General features: G+C 38.7%; 1 protein-coding gene across 2 annotated transcripts; it reads right to left on the bottom strand.

Moving 5' to 3' along the window:
• Positions 1 to 634: 634 nt before the first annotated feature.
• LOC118328360 (protein SSUH2 homolog) lies at positions 635 to 10592 on the bottom strand. Of its 2 annotated transcripts, XM_035662053.1 has the most exons (12): positions 10471 to 10576; positions 9106 to 9201; positions 7907 to 7987; positions 7750 to 7825; positions 7448 to 7577; positions 4522 to 4582; positions 3806 to 3927; positions 3263 to 3325; positions 2911 to 2990; positions 2087 to 2179; positions 1338 to 1443; positions 635 to 781 (listed from the first exon to the last, which is right to left on the bottom strand). In XM_035662053.1, exons 2-12 carry the CDS (start codon positions 9137 to 9139, stop codon positions 650 to 652), a joined length of 978 nt encoding a protein of 325 aa, XP_035517946.1. In that variant the 5' UTR covers positions 9140 to 9201; positions 10471 to 10576; the 3' UTR covers positions 635 to 649. The 2 variants fall into 2 exon arrangements, with proteins under 2 accessions (XP_035517946.1, XP_035517947.1); XM_035662054.1 differs by lacking the exon at positions 9106 to 9201 and having other exon boundaries at positions 10471 to 10592.
• Between the last annotated feature and the right edge of the window lie 3224 nt (positions 10593 to 13816).

Here is a 13816-nt window from a genome sequence, read left to right as displayed (position 1 = left end):
CCAATAAAGCCATTTGAATTGAACTGAATTGAGACATTAAAATTCTGATATTAACAATAAACAATAAAATCTGTGTGATGTTATCATCGAGTTGCTTGAGACTTCACATCAGTTTCTCATTATTTTATTATTCATTGAATTATTAACAAGCAACTTATTAGCAGCCGCATTGATGGGAGAATAACTTTGGCGTGCTGGTTGCTATGGAAACAGAGTCCAATTAACAGTTTACTGCAGCGGATATGAGTCAGTTTTGTTTCCCAAGATGATCAGTTTCATTGCAGTTGTTGGCCGTGATTATTAATTCATGTGAACCAGAATAACTCCTGCATATGTATGTACACGATGCTGACACTGTGTTACATTAATGCCTCACTCATATTCCTCTTCCAACCTCCCTGTGTCACTCACAGCATTCAGGTATGTGCAAACCTTTACAGGGAGATTGGCCTGTTATACAGCTGTGACGTAATGTGGACAGTGATGCCTCTCTCTGTACTGCACACACAGATATAAAACTGATATCCTTCTTCTCATCTGACAGAGGAGACGGATAATACTGTATGACACCTCCTTTCCTAATTGGATTCAATATTTAAACAACCTTTCATGATACTTTTTATCTTTGTTATTCTCTTCAATTTGTTAGTTATACTCCTGCCTGCAGACGTACCTGCTGCAGGATCCTGGAGGTCTGGGCGTACTTGCTTTGGTGCTCTCTGATCAGACGCTCAGAGGCCTCAGAGATGGCCGGGTTTGGGAACCCGAGCAGCGGGTAGAGCTAAGAGGAGAGAGACAGAGAGACTATCACACAGTACTGACAATAAACAGACAGCATTTTAGCTCCACTACACCTGTCTGAGGGGAGCTTCCTGCATGTTTGTCTGTCACTCATTTGCTGATGTGCAAGTTTTAACTTAAGGAACATAATAAAGGGAAAACAGTCATGGTTTTCTGCAGCATATTATAATAACCTAAAATGAATAGTGCCTCCACAACTTTAAGATTCAGGGAAAATGAGCAGTGGAGCTACGTGACACAACAATACCATATATTTGAGTGAGGGGATTTTTTTTGTTTATATCTATGTATATGTTTTGCCTTCATTGGATATGACAGCTGAACAGTGACAGTAAAGGTGGGGAAAGAGAGAGGGGATGACTCGCAGCAAAGGGCCACAGGTCGGATTCAAACCCATGGCCGCGGCAGTAAGGACTCAGGTTTCATCTAATAATTATATTGACAACAAGAAGAGCAGTGCTTATAACCTCTACTTTTATGGGGGGAAAAAATAAAGAAATAAGTGTATTATTGTGTGTGTGTGTGTGTGTGTGTACCAGGTAGTGGTTGTTCTTGAACAGTTCCTTCCCACTCACGGAGCGAAGATTATCTATCACCAGACCCGACTTCTGCTCCACCACGTGGTCCTCCACATTGTTAGTCCTAAACACACAGAAACAAATATAAACGCATACACACATACACATAATTTCATCAATATTTTCAGTTGGAAACGGTGTACAGTACATATTTGCTGTATAAAGCTCCCTTGTGCATAATCCTGAATATAAAATGTATTATATGGATGTTGTGGATGTCATAATGCTGCCTGCCAACGCTGTTGATGTACTGTTACTCTTTGTTTTCTGATCCAATAAAATGTAAGTGTTAGAAGAAAAAACAATCTCACCCCACAGGTTTATCTTTATGCCCCCAGAGGGCACCAAAGGACACTAAAAGCAAACCGGTTCTTAAAAAGGTGCTCAAATTGAACAAACTCTGAACCAGGACAAGCACCAGCTCAGAACTAGCACTAGGTTTGTGTTGGTGGACCCCTGGAAACTTTTCAGTGCCCTTTAAAACTCTTTATTTGCCATTCAAGTATCAATATAACACCATCAAGGACCTCAGGAACCAACAACAACCCCTTTAATCTTTTAAAGACCCCCATAGAACTGCCCCTGAAGGATCACTGGAACATTATTAAGGACTACTGGAACCACCAGTGACCCCTTGAACTCCTGAAAAGGCCCCATAGAACCTGATCAAGAACCACTGAAATCTCCTGGAACAGTTGAGTACTCACCACTCCACTTTGAGCTGGATGTAGGTCAGCAGTTGCCGTTTTCCTTTACAGGTTTCACAGTCTGTCGATCCTTGAGAATTACATTCTGTACACCTACACACACACACATAAACACACACACAAACAGTTAGACATGTGACAAACATGTCTCACATTCTTCAGTGATCTGATCCCAATGCACTGACTGGACAGTGTAATTTAAAAAGGGGGCATAACGCTGCTTTTCGTGTTTTAATTGATTAACTCTGAATGCTGCAAACTTCTTATACTGATCAATTTTTCCCATTTTTTTCAGGGATTCCTTTGATTGAAAATCAGCTTCTGTCCAAATTACATTATTGTTGTGTGTTTTTTTAAGAATTAAAATAAATGTTTAAAAAATAAAAAAATGATGTTATTATTATGTTGTGATTGGTTCTGCTGGTTTGTACAGGGACAATCTGATATCTGAGATTTCAAACTGAACACAAACATTTCAACATGGTCGAATCTTTTGGGGTTAATTTTTGCCTTTTTCTATTAGGTAGTGGACAATAAAGAGCTGACAGGAAATGAAGGGATAAATAAAGACGGGGATGACATAAAATAATGGACCCCAATTAGATCTAAACTGGGGGCATAAAAAGGATCTTAAAGTGATAATCCTTGAGAATATAATGCAATCAAACCCTGTTTTTAAAACGATTTGATGGTTGTCAATAGCCATTCAATGTATTTATATCCTGTTATTACGGCTGGTAGTTTTAATGAGGGATTCACAGGAAGCATTTAATTCCCTGTTACAGTTTTGAATTGTTGGCTGCACTGTAAACCCCCCTCAGTACCTGTCTTTGCCTGAAGCATCACAGCGAGTGCAGTTACCACCATCCTTCTGCCCTGAGCCGTTACACACCCAGCATTGTTTCTATACACACACACGCACACACACACAATCACACACACACACAGAGACACACAGACAGACAGTAATATTAATATGGAAAGTTTCATTGTAAATCCACATTAAATTAGTTATGATTCATTTTATCTGTTTATTATTTTACTACTTTATGTAAAACAAAACCTTTCCTGTCTTTAATTTTACATAGTTGGTATGTTGTGTAGTTATGTAAACAACAATTAATACGTCATTTATCATTACTGATCACTTAATTGATTGGTTGACAGTCTTCTTACATATCCATTTCCCTGGCACTCTTTACATGGCATCTTCCCTGCGGCATGGCAGCTGTGGCAGTCCTGCAAACACACACACACAAACACACAGAGTTAAAAATAACTTTACCGTCTGTTGGAGTCACACTGACACACTGAAGCTGTAAAAATGTTTCACATCAGAATCCTGGTCTCTGATTGGCTGTCAGCCTTCTGTTAAAATCTAACATAGTTGAGGTTGACTGTTTATTTTCTGTTCTAAATCAGACCTTGAGGTAAGTTTAACTATAGCAGGAGTATATATAAATATATACATGTTAAAATCAAACATAGTAGTGGATCTAAATCAGAACTCAAGGTAAATTAAACAGCAGGCAACCATTTTTTTTGCGTGGACCCCAGGAAGAGTAGCTGCTACTTTGGTGGCAGCTAATGGGGAGAATAAAGAATAAATTACAATAGTCAGGTTTCAACCAGTAGAGGGCGGTTGCATATCAAGATTTGGACCTGAATCAGTCAATGACACTACTAAATTGGTGGTTTAGTGACTATTAACCCGCTCACCTTGATGGAGGAGGTGTAGGGCACACGGATCTCCTTTGTTTCATTGGTGAACAAGCTGGGAACTGGGGCCTGGACCTCCCAGGGCCTGGGGGCAGTCTCGGTGTAGAAGTCAGCCGCCTCACCTGTCAATCACACAAGAGAGACACCAACCTGTCAATGAAATATAGCTGTCAAAACACCTGAACCCTGCTACCATAGTGACATTGTCAGGGGTATCTGAACTTGGGCTTGGAGACTTTAGAGACTTATCAGTGGGTTTTTAACTGCTAGAGAGGGTCTAATGAAAGACAACATTCAGTGTTTAGGAGTTTGATCCATACTAAGGACTAAAGACACAAAAAAAGACAAAAATGCACAGATTTTGAGCATGTTTTTAAAATGTTTCTCTCTCAACTAAACCAGCTTTATGGAAATTAAATACTGAGTCACTGTAGGAGGATGTATGATGTGACTGCACACAGACTTTTTACCGCCTTCTTTGTTTGTATTCAGGGTTTGATGTTCTGACAATAAGGGCTTTATATTGTATGTCTAAACTTTCTGATAGTACCCCTTTAACTCCAAAATTATCCAGATAAACCACTAATTCCACTCTGTGAACACTTTTCTGCAGTAAAATATCTTGTGTGTGTCTCTCTCTGTGAGGACCCATTGGAGATTTTGTCTGTTTGAAGGTTCAGACTTGGTTTTGTTTGTGTGTGTGTGTGTCTGTTTACCTTCGTGAGGTTTATGGGCCCACTCAGTTGACCTGGACTCAGTATACGTCTCCAGTCGGTACTACAGAACAGAAAACACACTTCAACAAGAGCTTCAGCAGACAGAGACCAGAACAGAAACTATAAGAGCAATATTATTATACTAAAAGTAAAAAGTAATCACACAGATAACAGAACCAGTAAACAGTAATAATTACAGAAATGGTTTTATTGAAATAAAGGAAGAAAGATCACAATCAGTCAATATTCACTACAGATTAACTGATTTTAATCTTACATTTTGCTGGTCAGTATGGCGACATGAGTTCAGTGTGTTTGGACTGCTGGCAGCTGGCGAGCGCTAGGACATGTGTTAGCATGATTCCAGCTAACAGAGAAGTATAGAGATCTTTTATGAATAAAAAACTTTTATTTTAGAGGATTATTTCTGTTTGTCTACAGAGTAAACCAACAGGTCATATTCTGAATTCTGTGTTTATTAACAATATAAACATCTGACGTCAGATTGACTGTGGAGACTCTCGGTCTGACAGAGGTTCTCAAACTGTGAGGCGTGCCTCCCCAGGGGGACACGGGAGAGTTGGAGGGGAGTTGTGGAGGGAGGGAGGTGAGGAATACATATTGTGTGATATAAAAGGGACAGGTTGAACACAATTTGTTCTCCTTCCTGGAGTCATAACTCAGTTAAATCTGAACACACAGACATGATACACATTTTGGGGATTTCAGTGTGACACATTAAATACTTAGAAATAATTGGGGGTCTTAATTTCAGACTAGTGTCACACTTTTAAAACTCTTGATCTAACATCTAATGTGAATAGTAAGGTATCCTTATGGAAATCCTCCTCTGGACAAACAGCTTTTTTCTGTTAGGCGAACCAACATGTGGAATTCCTTACTAATTGCATCCTGACTGGGATCATTTTAAATTCAAACTGAAACAATTCCTGAAGAAGGATCAGTCATATAGTCACGAATGATCTGGTGCGTTCCTGTTTTATGGTTTTTGAATGTATTACTTCGCGTCCTGTATTGTTCTGTTATGCTCAGTTTTGTGTTGCACATACGTATTGTGGAGTTTGTTTTATCTCGTGTATTTGTTGAGTTTTATTTATTGTGAAAGGCCCATCTGGGGACGGGTATTGCAAATTAGTTTAGCTTATAAATGCTGTGCTGCGTGGCATTTGTTTATGCTACATTCTTGTTCCTAAAATGTCTGCATGGGTTCTGTAGTGAAAGCAGAAGAGCAGCAGCTCCAGTCCTCTGTCATTGTCTAGACAGGATGTGTTCACAGTACGATGTACTTCACACACGTAAAGCAAAACAAAATAAAGTGTAAAAATGCACTTTCGGTCGCAGCTTCATAACGCAAATGAAACATGAGCTGTAGCGAGGCCTGTGTGGACAGCTGGATTGATTAAAATAGAAACGTCTCTGTTCCAGAGGCATGCAAGACCAAAAAATGTGTAGACAGGCCAAACAAGACAGAGTCAAACTGAACTGGTCTTAATGTTTCAGGCCTCAGGCTCCTTCACTTCAAAATTGATACCATTATAGTTTGTTCGCATGAGAGTCTTTGAGGTCACAAGAGTCATGTGAGAGTCATCAGAGTCACATTCAAGTGTTTCTAAACTGGTGGGAAGTGATATCTATGATCAGAACTCTGGGCCCATGTATATACTGCATGTCCCTCTGGTATGTACATATGATCTGGGTCTGGATATTTGATCTGCATCAGGAAAAACCTGTGTTAATGTAGGTGTAAATGCAGCATTACATTCAGATTGTGATCTGATCCCAGAAGGTGTTACTTTTTGGACAAAAAACCCTGATAAGTTTAAAGGTCACCTACTCTCAACTCTTCAAAAAGCTATAGATTGCATTTTGTCAGGGAAGATGCTAACATGACCACCACAAGTCTACAGCAACACTAGAGGCTCTGTGGGGTTCTACTTAGACACCTATGTCCACTGTGTCCTGTGTTCCCCTGTTCCAGGGTTATGGTTAGGGAACATAGGACCTTGGGAACAGATATATATCCCTTAGACACAACGGTGCAATACGCTAACTGCTAACACCACCTGATGACAATGCTATATGAAGAATTAAGAGATCATCAAGTTATTTCAATTCATCCTGAGAGGTCCGAAATGATAGCAAAGATTCCTGCACACTTTATCTTCGTGTGCGGACATTTTTAGAGCCTGAACAATATTATTGGCCGATTTTTCAGGCATATCGATATCATATCGAATTTGGCATATATATTATCCGATACTTGCTGATATGCAAACTATTTTTTCCTGGTACATAATGTAGAAAAAATGCTTATGGTAATATATTGGTGTCATTACAAAGTTTATCCAGCAGTCTGCGCTGTGATTTACAATACTATGACAAGCAGCACATCGTAAGAGAGACGAAGCGACTCTCAGCAATGTCAACTTGAACTTGTAAAAGAATATTTAATATTTTAGCCTTCTGAGTACCATTGCATAGTCATATCAATGCAAAATCAGTTCACAATCCACATAGAAAAAGGTAATTTCTGCTAAAAAAATTCACTATATCGGTCGCCATATCGACTAACTAAAATACCCATATCGAGTAAAATCGGTATCGGCCTGGCTCTAGTTTTGGACACATTAAGGAAGATTTAGTCCGGTGGAGTGGCTGTCATACTGCATAATTCATCCTAATTAAGACATGTTTGTACTAAAACTTCATAGCAGTTCATCCAATAAAGCTAAACCTGTAAATGCAAAGGCCTGTGATCAGTTCTCATTATCCAGATACAGATAACAGGTTAATACCAACGTTAAAGAGAAAGTTTCTGTAAAATCAAATGGAACATGACTGGAGCATCCTTAAGTAACAAACCTAGCAGTTAACAGTATCATACAGAGTGTGAACATCAGATTACCCTAAAGGTGTTGTATGGCTCCATGCTGGTGATGACTCCATCTTCGGCAGGACCACTACTGTAACAGCAGTGAGATGACGCATAGCTCTTGAACGCCTCAGAAGCCACGTCCTCTGAAAGAGCGGGGATGCTACAACACACACGAGAACCACATCATGAATGAAACCAGAATATCCTCTGAACGCAGCCTTTTCTCATCCAGCAGAGCTACGTGAGCATCCTGCTGGCTGTGACTGGCTGGTTGTTACAGGCTCCACCCCTTTCAGGTGCACACAGGTTGAAAAACGTGCCTCAAGTCTTACCTCCAGTTGTCCTGTTCAGGGCCAGCTTGCGGTGGGGCCACAGGTTCCAAGGGCATAGGAGGGGGCAGGTAACCTCCTGCAGCAACAACAACAAACTTTGAGTAGTTGCAACGACATATATATTCAATGAAAAGATGTGGGGTTCGACTCCTCTTACCTCCTCCAGCCACGGTGCCTTCATAGCCAGGCACGTTGCCAAACATGTTGGCTGCAGGAGCGGTGGGAGGGGGATACACAGCTGGAATAAACAACAGGAAACAGTTCATACATCAAATCAGCAGAAAGGTTTTATTTTAAAAAGGTCCAGTGTGTTGGATTTAGTGGCAACTAGCAGTGGAGTCGCAGACTGCAACTCCCTCGCTTCACCCTCACCCCCTTCCTTCTGTAGACAAAAATAGCTCATCAAATGTTACATTTGACCGTTAAGATGAATTTAAAGCTGACGAGAACTGAAAATAATCACCTTTTTTCCTGGTTAACTAGAGCCCTGACTGTACAGGAGGTCTAATTAAGTTATTATGTTAAAACACTGGGTGTGTAGGGCCTTTAAAGGGACGGTTCAACCTTTTGTGAAAGACACTTTTTGCTTTCTTGCCTAGAATAAGATGAGAAAGTTCAGCACAAAGACTGGAAACAGCTAGTCTGGGTAAAGAGGGCGTGGAGGATGTGTGAAAGGAAAGAAGGTGGTGATGAAGGGGAGAAAGATGTACGACGTAAGAGCTAGAGAAGGAGAAAATGAGGGATAACAAGGAATAGAGAAGGTAGGAAAGGACAAGAGGAGAAAGGAAAGAAAAGGAGGAGGTAGAGAAAGGGTGAAAGAAAATAAGAGAGGAAAACAGACACTAGTAAGAGGAAAATTAGTAGATAGGAGATACAGAAGGAAATGAGTGGGTAGGAAAGCTACAGAGGAGGTAGAGAAGGAGAGAAGGAGGTAGAGAAGGAGGAGGAGGTGGAAGAGGTATAGTAAAGCAATGACAGAGAGGAAAGGAAAAGAGGAAGTAGGCGAGGTGAGAAGGTAGAAAGGAAAACAGGAGAGAGGGAAGGCGATTAGGAGATAGGAAAGTAGAGGAAAGGGGGTGGAGGTGGAGAAATAAGGGAGGGAGTTGGGAAGAAAAGGAATAGAAGAGGGGATGAGAATGGAGAGGAGGAGTTAGAGAAGACGTCATAAATATGTATTGTACAGTATTCATATTTACTTTGGCAACATGTTGCCTCAAATCGTCAAATATTGGAATAAGTCGAAATAAGTTGAATTTTACAAATAAAGTTGCGATAAAACAACAGACAAATCAGAAAACTGCATACCAAACATCTTAAAAGCTCTTCATATTTCAGTTTTCAGTAGAGGCAACTTACACCAACATCCTGGTCTTTTCTGTATCTGTCTCATCTTGTTTTTTTAAGGCATCTGGTTCCTTTGAAAACCTTCATGTGCCGTCTTGCCTGTAAAATCTGAAATATTAACGGACCAGTGTGTAGTGCCAAGTTGAGTGACATTTAAAGCAAACCTTTTGTATTTTGTATGAATGAATTTAAGTCACAACCACCTTCAGTGCCTCTGATTAAAGAGCACCTGAGCAGACTAGAAGAAAAGGAAAATCTGCATTGTTTTGTACATTTTATACCAAACATCAGAAATAAAAAAGAAATATAAAAGAAAATATATTTTTGTAGATTTTGTTTTAAGAATTTTAAATTTGAATGAAAATGTTTTTAGTCATAATTTGTCCAAAAAAAAAGATAAAACAAATGTAAGAAAAAGTTATGCAATAAGGATACAATCCATTACAGTTACAGAAAAAACGTAATCAGATTACAGTTAAATTTTGTAAGATTATTTAGCAGGATTACAATTTTAAAATACATCAGTTTTTCTATTAAAAAATAAATAAATTGAGCAGAAGACACATTTTGATGTTTAAAATCTTTCCATCATTTTATTTTCTAAGGTTACATTGTACATGAAAACTTCTTTTTGTTATTTATTTTCTTTATTAACATATTTGGTGTTGAGGTAATCCAAAAGTAACGGAAAGCAGCCAAGTTACTTTACTTTATTTTGTGATACTTGGTTTAGGTTACTGACAACATTTTAATTATTAATTGTATCGGATTACATTTTTAAAGTAATCCTCCCAACCCTGATTGATGCAATGCTGAGCTGAGTGTATATCGTTACATCCATAGACTGCTGCGAGTCAGCAAATGGACTAAAATTGATCACATTATTAATCCATCAATAAACCTGTAAACCTTTCAAATGAATCAACAAATCCTTTAAAGAGTTTGCTGCTTTGAACAAAGAATGTATTAGGGCTGAAGATTTAAAGATAAAATAAGGTATTTTTGAATTAATAAGTTTGCTGGTATTTAATTGGTTATGTTTAGTTAATAGACTGATTTTTCTTTATTATTCCATATAAATCATCTTCAAAGCTGCTTCAAAACTGCAAAAAAAAACCTTATTTCTATGAAAACAAATGGCGAGTGCACAATTATTCCTCCTCGGCCCAGACCACACCAGACCGGGGTCTTACAATGAAAACACTCGATTTAATTGTGCACTGAGAGACAGAAGCTGTGTGAAACCTTTGAGTTTGTGTCTTTATCGGATGCATTTTTTTGCAGGCGGTGCAGCCTGAGTGAACTGCGGGAGCTGGATGGGGTAGCGGTCAGTTTGGTGACCCGTGTAATGTTGTGTTCGTGTGTTTGAGTTCCTACCTGCGCTGTTCATCATGCTGCTTCGTTCGTGGTCTGCTCGTTTTTAATAAATCCAGATAATATCTGTTAGTGTCCCAGTGTCGCCACACACTGCTGCTGCTGCTGCAAACACTGACTGAAACACACCACTTCCGGTTAAAACTTCAAAATAAATTGTCTGACTGACAAGCGACCTGGGTTTTTACTGCTTGGTTGGGAGGGTTACTTTAAAGATGTAATGTAAATGTATTTACCTGTTAAAAATGTAGTAAGTAACCTAATCCAAGTATCACAATATTAAAGTAATGTAACTTGATTACTTTCCGTTACTTTTGGATTACCTCAACATCAAATATGTAAACAGAAAATTACAATAACGTTTGATCAGTTACTGCCCAAGCCGGCTACTTAGATAAGACAGGTGTGTACTCATCTGGAAGGACATTTTTATACCCAAGATGCCCGGTATATGTGATGAGTTAAATATAAATTATAAATAGAGTCTACATCTACTGTACTACAAAGTTAGATTCGATATTAAATTGGTGGATTTATTAATGAAAGTGCAGGGTTTCAGTTACAATGCTTCACATTCCCACTAGCAATTAACAAACTCTATGAATGGATGAACTGTGATCATTCTGCAATAACAAAATCAGTAAAATGTATCTTAAAGTCCTCTTATTTTGCATGTAACCAGTATATAAACACTTCAGAAATAATGTTGTGGTAATCGGGTAATTTAATGTCAATGATTAAAACTTCTATGAAGACATTTATGTGAACAAATATTGACAGTTAACATCTGTTTGTACACCAGCATCCAGTTATAAGAGTCCATGGGTTTAGTTTAGTTGTTCACATTTTTTAGTCTTTGAAATATAAGTTTCTTAAGTTTGGACGGACAACATTAGTTTGAATTCCTGAAGATAAACTACAAGAACTGGAGGAGGATGAAACCTGAACTATTCAAGAATCTTTGCTACGGAAATATTATGATTTGTATTCTCTCTCTTTTCTCTTTTAGTAAGTTTTTATTTCCATGTCATGCCAAACAAGTAAAGACTATCCACGCACTGAAATTTGCCATCTCCCTAGTTTTAGACTATACATACAAACAAACAAAGGACAGCTCCACCAACTGATGGGTAAACTCAGCACTCTATACATAACTGTGTGTCAAACATTAAATACAGCAAGACATCTGTAGTCAAAAGAAAAACATCAGCCATCAACATCTTCATATTTAAAGCTAAAGTTGAATTCCAAGTTAATTGTGCACCAAATAGATACATCAAATACATGTTTTGCTCAATTTAATTATATTCATATTAAAGTGGAAAAGTCCTCTCTGCAGACTGTTCTAGAAATTATTATTACCCATTTTGTTTATTACCCATTACTGTCTGTTTGTACTCAAAATTACAATATGTAACTAGTTATATTATAACTCTGGCTGGACTGAACCACCATCTTTAAAATGAAGGTTGATGAGTCAACATTTGAAATAACTGAAGGCTTTTGTTTTGAAGGACACGGGCCTATCCTCCAAGTGATTTTGCTCATTAGCTTGGCTTCACAATGCTGCAAGAATGTGGACTAAAACCCCATCTGGGATGGATTACATAGCTGAGCAGATATAGGAGCACATGGGGTTGGAATACAATACAAACACCCACAAACTGAGGATTTACTAAAAAGTTACTAATGCTATTTATTCAACAGTTGTAGAAACAAAAATCTAAAAAAAGAAGAGACATTGAGGTTTGCAGCATCTCTACAGTCTTGTCCTCAGGGTGGGTTTAAAACTGAAAGTATATAATTAAATGTCAGACTGCTCCTTTTACATCACTATCAGGCCTGGAGCTGCACTCTGTGTCGGACATGTTCAGGCAGTGTGCGTCTCCTGAAGGTAAATATTTCCCAGGTCAATAGGAATTAGCTGCACTGATGTCGCCTCCCCCTTTCCCGGTGGGCAAACATGTTGAAGGTTCCTTATAGTTCCTCAGGTTTGTTCACACAGGATCCATATTATTCCAAACGAGGGCTTTAAAACATCAGGTTGAGGGTCTGCTGGGTGGATCAGTAAGCAGAGGGGAAGGGCATCACTCTCCGCTCAGGGTTAAAAATGTTCCAGATATTTTTCTACATGAATGAAAAAGGTGTTTGCGTGTGTCTGTAAACTGTGGCAGAGGTAGACAGAGGATCTCAAACCCCATAATTATAATTTACCAACACAAAGACATCATTCATAGAGAGTTTTTATAGTAAAGTAATTTAAAGCTTTTTCCACCACAACGACAAGTATCTAACAGTATGTGTAAACCTCTACCCAGACCACAACAGCTACAGTCAGGCACATCAGCAGCAGATCAAATATATAATTTAAAGGAGAGAGAGAGGTTAACACAGCAAAGGGCCACACAAAATAAGACTTGTATGTTGTGTTGACATATGCCAATGCCAAAGATACATTTCCATTTTATGCAAATTTAATCGACAAACAAAGTAATCTGAATTAAAGATATATTTAAACTTATCATTGGTGTTTTCAAAGCAGCGCAATCTGCTGGTTGTTGTATGAAAAAGTTATCCAACACCTGAGGACGTTTGAAAACAAATACATACATAATTTTCCAAATATAACGAACTAATTCCTTTACCAATTTTCCACTGCAAAAAATAAAGGTGCGCTCACGTAGTGACGTGAGAAAGATGTAGCGTGGTGGACTCCATTGAGGGCGACCCACGTCGTCTGTTGATAACGAAAAACATGATTCTTATTGTCAGGTGATTACACACTAATAAAAACCTAAAAATGTTACACACTGGACATTTTAGTAGAGGAATTTCTGACACTCAGGCATGGGTTTGGTGGCTCCTACAACTAACTGGTCTTTGGTGAAACTGGATCATATCTTATGGAGATCTTGGAGATTCCGATCTTCCCTCTGATTGTTAAGCCTCTCTGGATCCAAATGTAAACACAGATCAAGAGCCAAGAAATGGTGAAAGATGGTTTATTGTAATGTTGAGGGAGTTTCCAGTCACACACACACACACACACACAGGACACAGAGGGGAGGGGTAAACGCAAAGAAAACTCAGTGGAAAAAGGGCAGGGAGAACTAAAGCATTGAACACTCCTTAGAAACAGTCGAGGTGTGAAGGGAAGGATCAGATAACGACGAGCATCAATATTAAACTATTGATTAATGATTATTAAAGCCATATCAAGTCTTTATTTTACACACAATTTCAAAATTGTAATTCACACAGTAAATGGCAACATCACGCCAACCCAGTGTGTGTGTTACGCTTGGTAGTGAGCTGATTACCTGTGGAGTTACACACCTGCTGGCAATCC

Source organism: Morone saxatilis, unplaced genomic scaffold, assembly GCF_004916995.1.
Source record: "Morone saxatilis isolate NCDOM2014 unplaced genomic scaffold, NCSU_SB_2.0 Contig18, whole genome shotgun sequence".
NCBI classification, from domain to species: domain Eukaryota; kingdom Metazoa; phylum Chordata; class Actinopteri; family Moronidae; genus Morone; species Morone saxatilis.
This window is presented reverse-complemented; position numbering and strand designations above follow the sequence as displayed.

Coding starts and splice junctions, on each gene's coding strand:
- LOC118328360 (XM_035662053.1), bottom strand. CDS start 9,139: ATGAGACAGATACAGAAAAGACCAGGATGTTGGT. Junction 3,928..4,521: donor GGCCCATAAACCTCACGAAG/GTAAACAGACAC, acceptor TGTGATTGACAG/GTGAGGCGGCTGACTTCTAC. Junction 2,991..3,262: donor AGTGCCAGGGAAATGGATAT/GTAAGAAGACTG, acceptor GTGTGTGTATAG/AAACAATGCTGGGTGTGTAA.